The sequence below is a fragment of the Eubalaena glacialis genome, chromosome 7 (genome assembly GCF_028564815.1).
Source record: "Eubalaena glacialis isolate mEubGla1 chromosome 7, mEubGla1.1.hap2.+ XY, whole genome shotgun sequence".
In the NCBI taxonomy this organism is placed as follows: domain Eukaryota; kingdom Metazoa; phylum Chordata; class Mammalia; order Artiodactyla; family Balaenidae; genus Eubalaena; species Eubalaena glacialis.
In genome coordinates this window covers 37032818-37050030 of record NC_083722.1, presented here as the reverse complement: position 1 = coordinate 37050030, position 17213 = coordinate 37032818, and the positions used below count along the sequence as shown (strand labels likewise).

Sequence of the window (17213 nt, the reverse complement as noted above, 5' to 3'; positions counted from 1 at the left end):
ATACCCAAACAGGTTATAAAAAGGAAAGATTATCTGTTGAGGGTAATTTGTCAGTTACAATGAGTAACTGAAAAATCTATGGGGAAAGTAATATGGTTTAGTTGGGCAGGCAGGACAGGTCTTGCTAATGAAGAAGCTAAAACAAGGAAGTGGTGCCAGGCCAGTACCAGCTACAAAGGAGGACTACTGTATTGCTAGTCTGACACGTTCTGCTGACCAGCCACCCCTCTGTAGAATTTAGCTCCTGGTGATACCTTTTAAGTAAACAGTGCAGTAGGAATGGCACTTAACAAACAGGGATGGTGGCCACAGTTTTTCAGATGAACCCAGGAGTGGTTTATGGGGTAATCACCCTCATCTGTGCCTTTTTAAAGAGACCTTTTCCTTTGCTACTGGGGGAAAAGTTTTTATCATCCTACACATAAGCAATAAAGAAACTTCTGTGGACAGATTTTTAAAAATAACATGAGAGAAAAAAATAAAGCTGATTTCATATAAATAAAATACTGTGACTACAATCCAGAGATATTCAGAGAGTTAACAGGGATAGGAAGAAAATGGTATGAGGAGTAAGTCTTATAAATCATATTCTAAGAGCAGAGGACAAATAGGGTTATTCAACAGAGTTGTAGTTTAGAGAAATTGCACCACCATGTTTGGATAAGGAGATCATAAGTGAGAGGGGTGCTGCTTTTCATCCCCACACTTGACCCAGTATCTGCCCTCACCCTCATCCCAGAGGCAGTGGGGTCTTTGGATACATACGAAGTAGCAGAAATTCATCTTCACAGTAAGGTACCCTCATGGAAGAGCAGAAGTAGAGTCTTGAAGTGTAGTAACAGTTGGAGACAGGATAGCGTGGTGGTTAAGAGCAAGGACTCCAGGCCATGGTGCCTGGGTTCACAGTCCAACTCTTCTACTTACTAGTTGTGTGATTTTCAGCAATTCACTTACCCCATAACTCAGTTTCCTCATCTTAAAATGCGGGTAATAATAGTACCTACCTCATACATAACCTTGTTATAAAAGCAAAATGAGTTAATATTTGTAAAAGCATTTAAAAAGTGCTGGTACAGGATAAGTGCTTTGTGTTAGTGGTTATTATTGTAATTATTACTGAAGCGTAACTTAAGGAATGTCTTGTGGCATATCTACCTATTGTGATAAGTGACCTTAAAAATAAGCTTGGACAAAAGATTACATACCATATGATTTCATCTATAAGTCCATGTATGACCGTATAAATGACATTCTGGAAATGACAAAATTTTAGAAATTGAGGACAGATTACTGTTTGCCAGGGTTTGCCAGGGAGCAAGGTGGGGGAGGGGGAGAGGGAAGTAGGCATGGCTGTAAAAGGGCAACATGAGGGATCCTTGTGGTGATGGAAATGTTCTGTAGCTTAACTGTATCAACATTAACATCCTGGTTGTGATATTGTACTAGACTTTTGCAAGATGTTACCATTGGGGAAAACTGAGTGAAGGGTACATGGGATTTCTCTATTATTTCTTATAGCTACATTTGAACCTACAATTATCTCAGAGTAAACCATTTAATAATAAGAGGAAAATGGGCTTGAAAGATTCCTGATAGAGAAAAATTGGCAGTTAATGCCATGTATGTGTCTGTTCAGACCGACAGACCAGTATTAAGATTAATAAACGTGATGGAAGGAGAACTAACCTGGCCATTGACATTTTAGTGAGATGTTCATGAACACCCGCCCCCCCCCCCGCAAATTGAACCAGTTGGCGTCAAAGAGAGGAGAAAGATATAAAACAGCTTTATTTCCTTGAAAACCCATCAATCAGGTGTTCTCCATGTACCTTTGCTCTCCAGACTGTGAAAGGATCTACTAATAGATACGATTTTTGGTAAAGAGATGAGGTAGAAGGTAGATGAGCAACAACTTTTATACAAATGGTATTTTGAAAAGCAGGGCTAACAGAAAACAATGCGAGGATGACAGATGTGAGCTAAAAATCACCTGTTTATATGTATACAGTATAGTTCTTAAGTTCAAGAGGTACCTTTTTTTAAAAAAATAAATTTATTTATTTTATTTTTGGCTGCGTTGGGTCTTCATTGCTGTGTGTGGGCTTTCTCTAGTTGCGGTGAGCGGGGACTACTCTGCGTTGTGGTGCGCAGGCTTCTCATTGCGGTGGCTTCTCTTGTTGTGGAGCACGGGCTCTAGGTGCGTGGGCTTCAGTAGTTGTGGCTCACGGGCTCTAGAGCGCAGGCTCAGTAGTTGTGGCACACGTGCTTAGTTGCTCCGTGGCGTGTGGGATCTTCCCGGACCAGGGCTCGAACCCGTGTCCCCTGCATTGGCAGGTGGATTCTTAACCACTGTGCCACCAAGGAAGCCCCAAGAGGTACCTTTTCGACCTTTCCCTCTTCTGCTTCTTAATCACCCCCTTAACAGAATTTATCACTTCCACATTTTATGTTCATAGTCTCTTCATACATTAATATGCTGTGGGTTTATTTATTTATATCTTTCCTGGAATGTGGCCTCCTTGAGAGGAGAGATCATTGCCATATGTAGTTCTGATTTGCTAGTTTAAAGCCCAGTGCCTGGCACACAGTAGGCACTTGATAAATAATTAATAAAATATTGACTTGTCTGGGCCCTGAACAGAGTGGTCATTAATCTGGAGGCCTACATAAATTAGATCAAATAAACTGAGAGTCTTATTTTACTTAATGAGATTGTGATTATTATTGCAAGTGAACTTTCCTGGGCTTTTGCTTTATGTTTTTTATTCTGATGAAAATTTTCCTTAGGTTTAGAGAGTTGAGTGATCAGCAATGAAAGGGATATCTTATAGGAACAATTAGCAACAGTGTAGAGTCCATCAGGAGGGGAAGGGCAATCAGAAAAAGGCCAGGAGGCTATTGGAAAGGAGATATTTAAAGAAGTGACTTGTGGCCTTCTGGGACCAACTTCAGTCACAGGCAGTGCCATCAGACTTTAAGAAATCATGGGCTAAAACACTGACAGCTAGCTCCTCTCCTAACGTTCACCTAAGTATCCTTTCCTTGCCAAGGCACAGATGAACTATATCCTGATGTCCTGTATGGCAGGTGTGCAGTGGAGGAAGTTAGAGGAAGAACATTCCTTCCCCCACTGCCAAGGTGTAATGGGAACTGGGCTGATTACACAGTGCTTTGCCCTTCTTCACCTGCCCTTACTTGTGCCAGCCCTCCGACCATGTGGGTTTGTCAGGGGCTTGCTGGAAGTTTAATTGCTGGTCTTGAATATGAAACAGAGGAGGTGTACAGTTAAAAAATCTCCTTCCTTACAAGTAAATGATGTCATTAAAAATAGAGAGATAAATAGAAAAGAGAGGGAGAAAGAATCAGTCAATCCCGGATGGTGGTATATTCCACAGGAAAACTAACCAGGACTATCCAGAAGTCCATGTCATTTGAATGAATGAATGAATATACGATTTGAGAGTATGCTGTTCTAGATTAAAAAGAGATTTAGATGTAAGATCCAGATGTATGTAACACATGCAACTTGATTGGACATGCCTCTGAAACAATGAAGGTAAACACTGAAAACAATGGAGATAATTTGGATATGAACTGAATGTTAGATGACATTGGAGCATTATTCTTAATTTTCTTAGGTATGATATTTTAGTCATGTAAGGAAGTGCCCTTATTGTTAAATGTGTATATATGAAGTATTTTGATGTTTGCAACTTATTTTCAGATGGTTTGGTGTTGGGGTGGGAGAGATAAAGCAGTGTGACAGATCGTTCATTAACACTTGTTGAATCTGACTGGAGTGTACACAGGTATTAATTGTACTATTCTTTGAACTTTTCTATATTTCTGAAATTTTTCAAAATAAAAAGTTGGGTGAAGACTGAATACTTTCCTCTTGGGGTTGAGAACAAGGCAAAAATGTCCTCTCTCAACTCTCCTATTCAGTATCATACTAGAAAGCCTAGCTAATACAATAGGCAAGAAAAAGAAATAAAAGGCACACAGATTAGAAAGAAAAATTGAGAGAAACCCCTTCCTTTAGAATTGTTGGACTCTGATGCCATGATTTCATTTAAGATGATTTTATTTAATGGAGAGCTGTTCTCCCCACAGCCCATTAGCTTCTCTTACTTGATCCTTTGATGAATTCATAATTGCTTTTTTTTTTTGGTGTCAGTGTGTACCACCAAAATCAGCTTTCAGTTTCTTGTCCAGCGGGAATCAGAGGGAAAGATGGGCTATGAGGAAGTGAGAAATCTGATCCCAGTCTTTAAAACATGTCTTTGGGACGTATGGGTGCTCATTTCATGAAGGGTACAAATTATGGCTCATGACTTCTGCATTTTCTGCTACTCTTTAAGCTGTCTTCCAATCAAAAAATGTCCCTACAGAAGCAGCTTTGAATTGCTGTCGTGAAGATCAAAGTCAGACAGTTAGATGATAAAATTACCCTCAAGATTTCTGATGCTTTATGTCTTTTGAGCATACTGAGAAGGACAGAGACCCCAAAAGTTCAGGTGTGCTCCCAAGATAATTCGTTCTACTGATTGGCCACCCCAGGTCTCCCGATCTTGTGTTCCCAGCAGGGAGGAAGAGTCAGGTCTGCTGTCTTGAGGTTGTGATGGAGGAGACCACCCTCAAGATAAGGAGCAAGCCAGAGGAAATAACCTGGAGGGATGGGGGTGGAGATGGAAGGAGAAGAGAGGGATTTGGGCTTCACAACAGTACTGCCTGGCAGTTTGAGAACACCTGACCTTTAAAATGGTTATGATCTAAGATGTGGCATCCTAGGAGTATTTCAAACTAGATTCATCTTTGTATTACATATCAAATGAAAATGAAGGCTTTTTCCACAAAATTTTAATAATCGGCCTCTTCCAAAGAGTTGAACTTCTTTCTCCGTGTAACAGCTTTTTAACAGGTGTGATATTCCAAAATAGTTCTAGGACCATTAGGAAAATAAGAAAGAAGGGGGAAATTCCAGCCAAATAAAGTGGAAACAAAATTTTAATGGATAATGAGGGAATTTTCTCTCCTGAAGTCTTTTATGGCATACAGAGTAAGAAGCCAGAGAGGATGAATCTAATCCCTGCACACACTGAAAGGAAGCCTGAGGAGAAAGAGAGAAAGTACCTATAAAACAGATTTTCTTTTTTAAGTGTCTTTTATCAGTTTTTCCAGTGAGAGTGTGGTGTTTTTCATGGACAGAGGTTTTAGCAGCTTAAGCTTCTTTTATTTTTTATTTTTGGTTGCATTGGGTCTTCGTTGCTGTGCGCGGGCTTTCTCTAGTTGCGGCGAGCGGGGGCTACTCTTTGTTGTGGTGCGCGGGCTTCTCATTGCGGTGGCTTCTCTTGTTGCGGAGCATGGGCTGTAGGCGCGCAGGCTTCAGTAATTGTGACGCGTGAGCTCAGTAGTTGTGGCTCGCGGGCTCTAGAGCGCAGGCTCAGTAGTTGTGGCGCATGGGCTTAGTTGCTCTGAGGCATGTGGGATCTTCCCGGACCAGGGATCGAACCCGTGTCCCCTGCGTTGGCAGGCGGATTCTTAACCACTGCACCACCAGGGAAGCGCCCTTAAGCTTCTTTTAAATGGTCGAAGTAGAGATGGCAGTGATGTGTGAGGGTTCATTAATTCTTGCTCTTACTGATGTTTGCACAGACTGTCGGGATCATAAATGTCAGTCCGTCAAGAGACTGTGATAGGTTCTAAAAAAACTGATTGAGTACCTCAAAAGCTGTCATAAAACCTGAGATTAAACAGATTCATCTTTCTTTCTTAGAAGTGAGGGAAGGTATGGGTGAAGTGAATAGAAGAAGCTTCCTTCTCTTTGTTGGCACTTTGCTATTTCCACTCTCCTGTTCAAAACCATGAGTGTTGGCTTGTGCAGAGGGTCAGGAGCCTGCCTGAGGTGTCAGAGGGACATGGTCATGGTTAGCAGTCTCAGTTGTGTGCGGGCTGCCAGCTGCACAGCGATGGGAGATTCAGAGAGATTGGGATTCAGCTCTGACAGGGCTGACACAATTTATTTGGAAATTTTCAGGAGAGAACATGAGTTGTAAAGACAAGAACAGTGACAGTAAGGAACAAATGTGAATTTCTGTCAGAGATAAAACAGAATTTTAAAAGAAGTAGGTCTGTTGTCATCTCCAGTCAAGTTTTCCAGTTAAACTGTGTTCCTAAATTGAAAGTCTTACCACTACTTTTCTGCTATTGGCTAGGAAAGTACAATTAGAAGACTTTCTCTCTTCAGAGGATTATATATTTTAAAAATCACTGTACTTATTTCTCTGTCACAAATAAAGCAATGGTTACTTTAAATCTAGGAAACTGAGAGATAAACTACTTTTTCTTAAGATTTTCCTTTCTCATTTAATCACATTATGATTCTTGATCAGACTTTCCTTTGACTAGAAGGTCTGATGTGGTATCTTCCTCAGGCTATTAAACGTAGGCAGAGGAAGAGGGGGTCTGGTTGAATATCAAGAACTGTGAGCCTGGCATAGGCATGTGGGCAGCTCTTGTGTGGGTACATACAGACTAGATTATGTTCTCAAGAAAAAGCATACTGGGAGAAGGTGCTTTGTTGGCCCTTTATGAAGGACCTTAAGTGGAAGTCACTCCTAACTCCTGGGGTGGGAACAGTTTCTAGCTCGCCGCTACACTCCTCCTGCTGCTAATGAGCATGCTCCTTGCAAGGATGCGTTTCTTCTGACAGTTAAAGAAGCTGCATATGAGAGTTATTTCTGTTCACCTTTCTCTCTGCATTAAACCCTTACTGCCCAAGTTCAGATTATGCAAGTAGACTGGTAGGTGTTTTCCATCATTGTTGAGGAGTTGAAAATGCTTCAGGGTAACAAGAACTATTTACTATTTGTGAGCAAAAAGTAAATAATCAAACTTTAATTTATTCAAATACGGACAGTAGATGAGGGTTCCTTTAGTGTTGACCATAATTGGATCTTTTCTTTCTGGTGGTCCTTTTAAAATTGCCATTAAATTTGTAATTGAACAGTTGAATTATTTAGTTCATTATTATGTAATTAGAATCCCTGTCCTGGACATCTGTTTCTCTTATTTAGGCAACTCCCCACATGGCACAGGTTTCATTAAGTAATTAGCAGAGGAGATGTAAATTTCTTATGCAGACATGATGATGATCCTGTAGACCGCTATTTATTTCACCAGCTTATAATTAAAATACTAAGTTGACTTGTGAGGAAATGCCAAGGAATGGTTTGCTTTGCCAAGAAGTTACAGATAACACATAACTGGATGGCAGCATGTGGAAGGTGGTAAACAGTTTAGGGAGTTTTTTCTCCTCCCTCCTTGTGGTAGAGAGCATTAGAGGGCACAAGGATTCCTTTCCACTTAATAGACCATTGACTGAGTGAAGGATAAGTGGGTGTATTCCAGAATGCTAAAGTTACGAATCTCTTAATGTCTAGGAGCAGTTCCTTGATTCTGAAAAATAACACATTCTGGTAAACATTTCACCTGTCTTGGTTCAGACTCATTGAGGACTGCTTCTCATGGCTCAGGCTTTCTATACATGGATGCCTTAGGTCTTGGACTTGCACAGATGCTGAGACATTGACTCTCAGAGGACTGACTAGGGCTGAGTGGTGTTCCTTTAGGATGGCCAGTGCCAGTGCCGCCAGAAGCTGTTGGCAGCATCAAAGACCTCCCTAAGGACCCACTGTTTCAGGAACATCCCATGCCTCCTGCCTTCCAGAACAAATAATGCAGTTGTCTTTATATATAGTGTGGAATGGATAAAGGAAAATTTCAGGATGAGACCATGCAGACCTGTTTCTTAGTTTTGTTATTATTGAGTGCTCATTGGTCAGACAAGGTGGAGAATTAGAAGAAAAGAGATCAGGCTTGGACAGGCCTCCTAATTTGGGGGCGTTCCATCAGCTGGGTTGTTTGGTGATGACCAATGATGATTATGATTATATCAATATGAATTCTGTTTCTCAATCTTAGGAATCGTATGTTAAAAAATATTGTTTTCACATATCACTCTCTTGCTTGTTTGAAAATAGTTAGCCATGGATAACATTGACATACTGAAAGTAAATTGTCTTCTTGTAGCAGAGGCTTGCTTTAGAAATGGAAATAGGTGCTACATAGGTAGACAGCACATTTGACAGTTTGGAGCAGACTCACTTGGGAAACAGCTTTGAATGTGAACATTGCATTTCCAGACACAAGCTCAGTTCTATGAGGTCGCAGTGCAAATAAAAGAGGGTCCGAGTGGTCCTCTTTTATATTTGAGGTGTGCTGGCCTCGTGTCAAGACCCTCTGGATTTTAACAATTTAATAATGCAAAGGCTTCAGCCACCTTCTTGTGTGCACCCTAATCTCTCTCCTCTCCCCACCTCACCCCCCAGGGTTGGGGGATGATTTCTTATGTGGATGCTCCAGATTTAGGACCTTGTCTCAGAACAAACACCATTTTTTGGTTTCAGTTTTTACTCTAGAATTTTCTCTTCTCATTACCCAATGGAAAAAAAAAAAGTCGAAATAGGGTTATTAATACAAATAGTGCCATTTCTGGTTTGTAAAAAAGGACCCCCCAGAGAACAGTGTGGCCCATACCAGGTGAATTCCTTTTGTCTGGCTGCCTTGTAATCATTTACATTTAGATTGTTGCTTGTTGCTCTTATAGGGGAAGGGGAGGGGCCTGGTGTGTCTGGCTGCCTCAGTCATCACACTGACTAGGTTTGGACAGCTTTGCTCAGCAGAGCTGGGAAATAGGCTGAACTTGCTTTCAATTGTTTTCCATCAAAGGCCTTGTTTAGTTGGTTTGTATTGGGGGAAAATGTCATGTAGGGTGCAAGAACTAAATGAAATGAAAAATGAAATTTACAGTTGCTAAGAATGGTGCGTACCTTCTGAAAGTCAGTGCACGGTGCGGTGGGCCGGAGGGCTGTGAGCAAACTGTTACCATTGTCACCGTCAGGGCCAGTGAGTGCTCGGGCGAAATGCAGCATCCTCTCCACACAGAAGGAGGCTGGGAAGGGGATACAGACAGCCTTCCTTGAAATACAGCCGGACTTCCCTGGTGGTCCAATGGTTGAGACTCCGTGCTTCCACTGCAGGGGGCGTGGTTCGGTTCGATCCCTGTTCGGGGAACTAAGATCCCGCATGCTTCACAGCACGGCCAAAAAAAAGAAAGAAAGAAAGAAAGAAAAACAGCGAACTGTCTACCGCTTCTCACTAGAGACACAGTAAATAGAAAATCAGGACTGCCTTAGGAGAAGATTTATTCATGTAAGAAATACTGAGTTGTAGGCATAGAGGGCACATTAGTGAACAAAGCTGGTGAAACTTCCTGCCCTCCAGGAGTTTACATTCTCCTGGAGGATAATGTCAAAAGATAAGTGCTGTGGAGGAATAAAAGGCAGGAAAAGGGAGGAAGGGAAGTGCTGCTGAAGGGGGCAAGAGTGGTCTAGATAGGGTTTTCAGGGAAGAAGACCTCATTGAAAATGCAGCTTAAAAGACTTAAAAGAGGGAATTCCGGGTAGATCTGGGTGAAGAGTGTTCCAGACAAAGGGACCAGAAGGTGCAAAGGTCCTGAGGTAGGAGACAATCAGGAGGCTAGTGTGGATGGAGCAGAGGGAGAGAGTAGCAGGGGATGAGGAGAGAGAGATGGGAGGAGGGCACATAAGAAAGGCAGGGCCTTTCTGAGGGTCATAGGAAGTATCTGAACTTTTCCTCCAAGAAGGGGAGCTATTAGAGGATTTTGAGCAGGAGTGTGAAGTGATTCTAACTTGATTTTTAACAGGGTCACTTGGCTGCTGTGTGGAGAATAGACTGTAGGACAAGGGGAAGGGCAGGGAGACCAGTAAGAAGCTACTGTATTAGGACACTCTCTTCCAGAGGTGGTTTAGCACAAATCACTTTGGAACCTTGGCGAGAGGTGCATCGTCAGTATGTAGTGGCAGTAATTCCAAGAGTACAGAGCCCCCCAAGTGCTGGCTCTTTTCTTTTCTTTTCTTTGTTTTTTTTTTTTTTTTGAAAGCAAGAGTTATTTACAGTCTGCGTGTGACATGAACTTTATTGCATTTTACTTTTTTAAGGTTATACAAAACACTTGTTGCACACTGCATCTCCCTTCACCTGCTAATTTGGCACCAGCCCTAGGGTTGCGCTGCCAAGTGCTGCCTCTGTACCACCCCACGCTGGAGGCCATGGGACAGCTTATTTGTGAACAAACAAGGATACTTCTTCACTCTGCATAAAGTTGGAATCGTTTTCAGTATTAGAACCTGATTCTTGTGCGTTTAGTTGTGCATAGGAATAGCAATGTCTTTTTACTAGAAAAGATCATGGATCACCCATGAAACACTGACTTCAGGTATAGAATTGTGCTAAGCATGGTGACATACAGAAATAGTAGACACAGTCCCTTCTCTGGCAAATTACAGTCTACTTAAGGACAAAGATCCAAGAAGAGATAAATAACCAATACAAGCAGTAAACAACTAGGACCCAAAGAAGGGGTACAAAGAGAGGATCCCATTTCCAGCTCGAATGGTCTCCTCTTAGAGATAGCTATTTTTTAAAGACAACATAGAATGGATGTTTGTTGAGCCACCCCACCCTCCTCTCCTAGCTTGGGCCTGGCTTGTTAGAAGTCAGCTCTAAAGGTGCATGCTTGTCACAATTTGTGACATAAACCAGGTCAGTTAGAAGAACTGGCTCTTGCTTATACTGATCCAGTTCCTGGAAAAGGGCAGTAGCCTGGTCAGAAGAATGCCTTGGCTGTACATCAATCAGCTGTGCTTGCCAGGCCAAGCACTAACCCTGACCCCCAAATGTGTTGTTTTGCTCAGATTCACAGTCTGAGAATGAGGCTTCGCCAGTGAAACGGCCACGACTACTGGAGAATACTGAACGATCCGAGGAAACCAGCCGATCTAAACAGAAAAGCCGACGTCGGTGCTTCCAGTGCCAAACCAAACTGGAGCTGGTGCAGCAGGAACTGGGATCGTGCCGCTGCGGTAAGCGTCCCCCCAGTGGAGGACACAGCGTGGTAGAGGCTGTGTCCTTGGCGCCCTGAGAGGCTGAGGTCCTTCATTCTTCTCCCAAGTACCTCCCTGCGAGCTATAGGTTTGGAGCTTGGGAAATCAAGAGTAGAGGATTCTTATTTCTAAACACCCTTTATTTCCTCTCACAAATACAGAAAAGGCAAAAAACCTCCCCAACTACTCTTACACATATTTCATTAGAGTTGAATTGTCACTGCTTACTGCTCTCAGCTTCTCCCCACTGCATATTACTGTGGTTCCTTCTCATTGATGACTTATTTAGAAGTTAACCAAACCAGTGAAATTCTGAGATATGTACCATAAAACTCAGATATTAAATTAATTTTGAATGAGCTTCTTACTATATATAATAAATGGAAGATTTCTCCCCCATATCCCTTTTAAATTAAAGTTTGATTAGAAAATTATTTTCTTTGAACCATAATTCATTGTCAGTTAACCCCTTGAAATAGCTTTAAAGTAACCTTTTCCTTCTGTATTATCCAGTGTAATACCAACTCTTGGAATTTTTGGTGGGATGTACTTTTTAAAAACTTTATGCCTACCCACAGTGGAACAAAACTTAGAACAATCCTTCCTCTCCCTTTGACCACATACATCGTGTCACGTGGAAGCGAAATTGTGTAGCTGCATTATTTAGGCTGACTTACAGTTTTCCTGTCCCTGTTTTTATTTCTTGACTTTAGAGCATAGTATTGTGAAATTGTTCTTTGGGACAGAGCTGTCATCAGGCACACTGGCTCTAGCCTCTGAGAATCCTGTATCCTTTGTCCTTAGGAGTGAGCTTTTAGAAGCCTCCTTTTACCTCTGGGATGGCCATAGATATCCTGTAAGTACTGATGCTGGTAGTCAGGACTAGGTGGTTCTCCCAGCAGTTAGGAAGTTACAGTTGCTCAAAGCTCTTCATCTTCTGAAGAGAGAGCCGTTGCTGCTCCTCTCCCTCAGTTATCTGCCCTGTTGGAAATGAGAAGGACAGGAGGGAGTTCCAGCCTCTCGTGGAAACTGAGTTGGAACTCCTTTCCTGTCATGAGTAGAAATCTGTTTGTTACACAGTCTGGTGTGTGGTACTCGGCAGTATCAGAAACATATTTATATTCAACTGCAGAAACGGTGACTAGCATGTGGAGTCCAGGTATCACTGGACAAGTTTTTATTCTTTAGCCTGGCATTTATTTATCCTATTAAATGCTTGTGTGAAAGTGTAAGGAGAGAGGTAGGATAAGACGTGGGTGCAGAGGCTGTCAGCAGAATTTTCAAACCTCACTTTTGTTCCTGCAATGTGATGTGGTCCAGGTGAGCCCAGAACCTTGTTCTTAGGCTGTGTCTTGATCAACCCTGCCAGGTAATGTAAAATTCTTAACGAGGTAGTGAAGGAATACTGTGGTTAGCCAAGGAAACTCTGGGGTCTCATGGCTAACCAGCTTTGCCCATAGTGGTTTGTCTGATCTTTTGTGGTCTGCAAATTCTCGCTTTGGTCTTCACGTGGACCCCTGGGGACTTCAGCAGTTCAGTCTGTTACCAGTGTTGTGCAGCTTCCCTGACCATTTGCCTGTTGCTTTTGTAACACAGGCCTTTGGTGATTCCTAAATTAGAATCATGGGATTTTCCTGTACCTTGCATTCTTGTTTCCTTCTTGAAAGTAACTGAATCCTGGGTATTACACAGGATTTGCCCTAGTGGATCAAGCAGTTGGTCCGTCAAGTGTGCTGTCTCGCCTCTGGCAGTGGCTAATAACCTCCTCTCCTTGTCAGGCAAGCAGTGAGAATTCACAATTTAGCGCTGAGAGATCCAGAGGTGTGGTAACCGAGTCTCCCAGTTTACCCTTCAGCTTTGATGCAAACCACCTAATTTCCTAAGGTCTTAAGCACCAAGCTGAAAATACCTAGAAATACATGTTGGATGACTTCATGTGCTCCTAAAGTGAAGCCAACTTGACTGGCTCTGGTAAGTGCAGATCACTCTGCTGTGCTCTTCACCTCTCAGGCAGGAGGCTGGGTTTCTAAAGTAAGTGCCTATTGGGTTTGCCATAGATGTGCGTTCTCTTTAAATGATCTAACACGTGGTCCCTTGGCTTATGCCCAATTCTGAGGGTCGCCTTATAGAGAGATTTGATTTTTCTGCTGGAGAAGAGAGCCCTGAGCTTTCTGCAGTCCCACCAGATGTAGCCTTCCTAGAGAGAGCTGGGAGTTCAATTGGGCCCGCTGAGAGCATTACACTTATGTCCCCAGAAAAATGACTGAATCAACTGCCACATTTTAAAAGATGAAGGACAGTAATGGGAACACACACCTCTGGGACTGTCCCTGACAAATAGCTCTTGTGTTCCTCCTGCCTGTCTGCTTGGATCTCTAGGAAAAGGTGAGTTGTACAGTTATTTCCTTGAGGCTGCATGGAGTGCTAGGGAGACGTTTAACTGCCCTGAAAGGTTTTGGAAGACGGGAAACACAGTAATTTACTACTGTAAGTGAAGACTCAGGAAGGCGGTTTGAACTCAAACAGAACACTTTTCCACTGCAGAAAATCTTTTTTTTATATATATTCACAATCTTTTTTTCCATTCCCCTTCCACTCTGTACAGGTTATTAACTGCTGACAAGAAATTCACATCTCATAAATAATGCTTAAGAGCCGTTGCTGTATAAATTGAATGTGTTACGAATTGTGATGGACCTTTTTGTAGCATTCGATGCCTAGAGCAGGAAGAACAGAGGATGTCATTTTCATTAATTTCTAATGAGGTGCCAATTAAAGACAGGGAAGACGCTCCAAAGGGTAGAGTGGCCAAGCTCCCCTGAATCCTCTGCCTGGGGCTCTCACCCAAACACTGCCAGCAAGCCTTCTCTAAAAATTCCATTAAATCACAGTCTCATCGAGAGCACACAGACACATTCAGCTCCCCTTTGATCTTCAAAAGAGCAATTTGTAAGGCGAGTTCTGAGTCTTCTCACATAGGGAACAGCTAGAGGTGATAGGAATTGTTAATTGCCAAGACACTCCAAGGGCTTTCAATAAGGAGGTGAATTTTGAAGATGAATTCTCCTCTGCCTCGCTGTGACTAGATAACCTTTAAATCAACAATACCATAGTAACACCCTTTTCCTGTGAAATCTTTCTGGGTGCCAATCAGAAAAAGCATGTGGTGAGGCTGGGATGATACCCTGCATCCTAGTGTATCTTCAGCGGTTTAACTTCTCAAGATGGAAAACAATTGCATAAAAATGGATTTATTTGCTTCATTTTCTACTCAGTAGGCAAATTGATCAGCTCGTTGTCTTTACAGGGGTCTTGTCTCTCCAAATGCCACCTGGAGGGTGTTCTTCTGAAATCTGGCCATCCTCATCCTATGTGGGCCACAGCACAGCCACGTGGATGCTGTGTTTTCTAATCAGATCTTGCATGATGCATACCACATGGCTTTTTAATCGCTATGCATTGCTTCCCAGAACCACAGAATTAATTTTTAAATACCAGTTTAAGAGCTTGCATAAGTTATGGCATGTTTTCAGTTGACAGTGACTTAAACTGTAAGCTGATATGCTCCCTTTTGGGACAACAGTGCTTTTACTAACCTCTTGAGTAATCTGACTTCGTTTACTGCTTTCAAAATAAATTTTATATTCCCTTTAGAAACTCAGAGTGATGCTTTAGCTGGGACCTTTAGTTTATTGACTTAAAGTGCCTCAGTGGTCATTTCTGCCTTTTCATTCACTGTCAAGCTAAATTCAGCTAGCATTTATTGAGATGTGATTTTGCATAAAGCATTTTGCTAGGTTTTGTGGGGAATATAGGAGGTAGAATACAGAATGTAGGAGCTCATAGTTTAGGTCAGTGATTTCAGACTTAAGTGGGCCTCAGAATTGCACAGAGGGCTGTTAAAACACAGTCTGCTGGGCCCACCCCCAGAGCTTCTGACTCAGTGGGTGATACTGATGCTGCTGGTCTGAGGACCATGCTTTGAGAACCACTGCTCTAGGCGCTTCCCAATCTGGGAAGCCTCTAAAATATAGAACGTCTGGGCCTCACACTTAACAATTAAATCAGAAAAGGTTTCTGGGTATTGTTTTTTTTAACATTTTGGAAATTAAAAGTTTGTCCTGGACCATTTGAAAGTAAGTTGCAAACATTGTGACCCTTTATCCCGGTAAAATTCAATGAATGTTTCCTGAGAATAGTTATTTTATATAACCGCAGCACAGTTATCAGCTTCAGTAAATTGATACTGATAAATATTTTTATCAAATCTGTTGTCCATATTCTAGCTTTGCTAGTTGATCCAGTAATATACTTCATAAAAGCATTTTCCCCCCTCTAGTACAGAATCCAGTCCATGATCAAGTGTTGAATTTAGTTGTCATGTCTCTTTAGACTCTTAAGCTGGAACATTTTCATTGCCTTTCTTTGTTTTTAATGATATTGACATCTTGAAGGCTACATTTCTCCACCCTCCTCTGCTTACCCTTCCCAGCCCCCCACTTTTTTAAATAGAGCACTCCTTGTTTGGAGGTTGTCTGGTGTTTCTTCATGATTAGATTCAGGTTATGTATTCCCAGCCAGAATGCTACATGGGTAATGTTGTGTCCCCCTCAGGGTTCTTCATTGGGAGGCACGGATGTTTATCTGCCTCTCATTATTGACGTTCATTTTGCTTCATTCACCCAGTCTAGGTGTTGTCTGATGTCTCTAAAAATAGTATTTTTGCCCTTGCAACTAGTAAGCAATCTGTGGGAAACACTTGGACTGTACAAATGTCCTGATCATCATCAAAAAGGTCTCCTAGATTTAGCATCCATTGATGATTCTTGCCTGAACCAATCTTTACTATGATGGTTGCAAAATGATGCTTTGCTAACTCCAGTCCTTCTCCTGCATTTACCATTTGCACGGAGCATTCTCCTCCCCCATTTATTTATCTCATTGGTTTGGACTCATTGGGCTCTTATATTTTTCAGTGGTTTATAATTCATTACTATACTTAATTATTTTGTTGCTCAAATTGTCTCAGATTTGGCCAGTGGAAGTTCCTTCAAGCTGAATTCTGTATTTTTGTGACATACCTCCTGTTTTGTTGGTTTTTTTTTAAATTAATTAATTTATTTATTTATTTATTTTTGGCTGTGTTGGGTCTTCATTGCGGTGCACGGGCTTCTCACTGCAATGGCTTCTCTTGTTGCGGAGCACAAGCCCTAGGTACGCGGGCCTCAGCAGTTGTGGCACATGAGCCTAGCTGCTCCATGGCATGTGGGATCTTCCTGGGCCAGGGATCGAACCCGTGTCCTCTGCATTGGCAGGTGGATTCTTAACCACCGTGCCACCAGGGAAGTCCCTGCCTCCCGTTTTTTAAAAAGCATTTTCTTACTCTCTGGCCTAACATGATGTGTTCTGGACATATCTTGTACTTGCTTAGTCCTGGAATCAGCCACTTTTCCAGGGTCCCCAAGCTGATTTAAATATGCATGCAGAGTAGGAATTTGCTGGTCCTGAGTGGAAGGCAGGCACATGCATGAAATAAGTGGCATCCAGGGCAGCCTACCATAAGAGTTTTAATCAAGGTACAAGACATATGTTATAGGAATATGGGGAGGGAGAGATTAATTCCAACTGGAAGACTCTGGACAGGCTTCCACAATAGGGGCATTAAAGGAAGGGTGGGACTTAGAAGTGCAGAAAGAGGGGATGCTTGGACCAAGCTGGTGTTCTGCAGGTGACCTCTGTGCAGCCCTATGGAGCCTTGGGGTTGACTGAGGAGAGACTGCTAGAAAAGGAGGGAAGGGATTCCAGATTCCAGGCTGTAGGGTTTGGACGTTGGTTTGCAGTGAAAAGCTATCAGTGGTTTGAATGTGGTCAACACGATCTAATTTGACTTTTTTTTTTAAATTAAGCCCACAGGAAAGCCCAGGAGGCTGTTGAATCTTCTTAGAGGAGTGATCTAGGGAGAATGTGATCTGATTCACAAAGTGGAAAGGAATGTGCACGTGTCACAGCCGTCCCCATCCACTACAGGGGACTGACTGAGCGGTGAACAGATAGTGATATTCTGAGGTCGAGTGTGGGGCGAGGAGCTGTGGTGATTATGAAGCATGTGGGTGACGTGAAACTACCAGGCTGGTCCATTCCACCAGCTTCAGAAACCACCACAAATAAGCCCACGTCTAGGCCTTT

The 17213-nt window shown here is 42.4% G+C and overlaps 1 protein-coding gene across 1 annotated transcript in view; it reads left to right on the top strand.

Moving 5' to 3' along the window:
- The window catches only part of ZFAND3 (zinc finger AN1-type containing 3), a 332576-nt gene that overhangs the window by 295251 nt on the left and 20112 nt on the right, over positions 1-17213 (top strand). The window contains exon 5 of the mRNA XM_061196281.1: positions 10839-11006. Coding sequence (XP_061052264.1) covers positions 10839-11006 — 168 coding nt within the window. The remainder of the gene's footprint in view (positions 1-10838; positions 11007-17213) is intronic.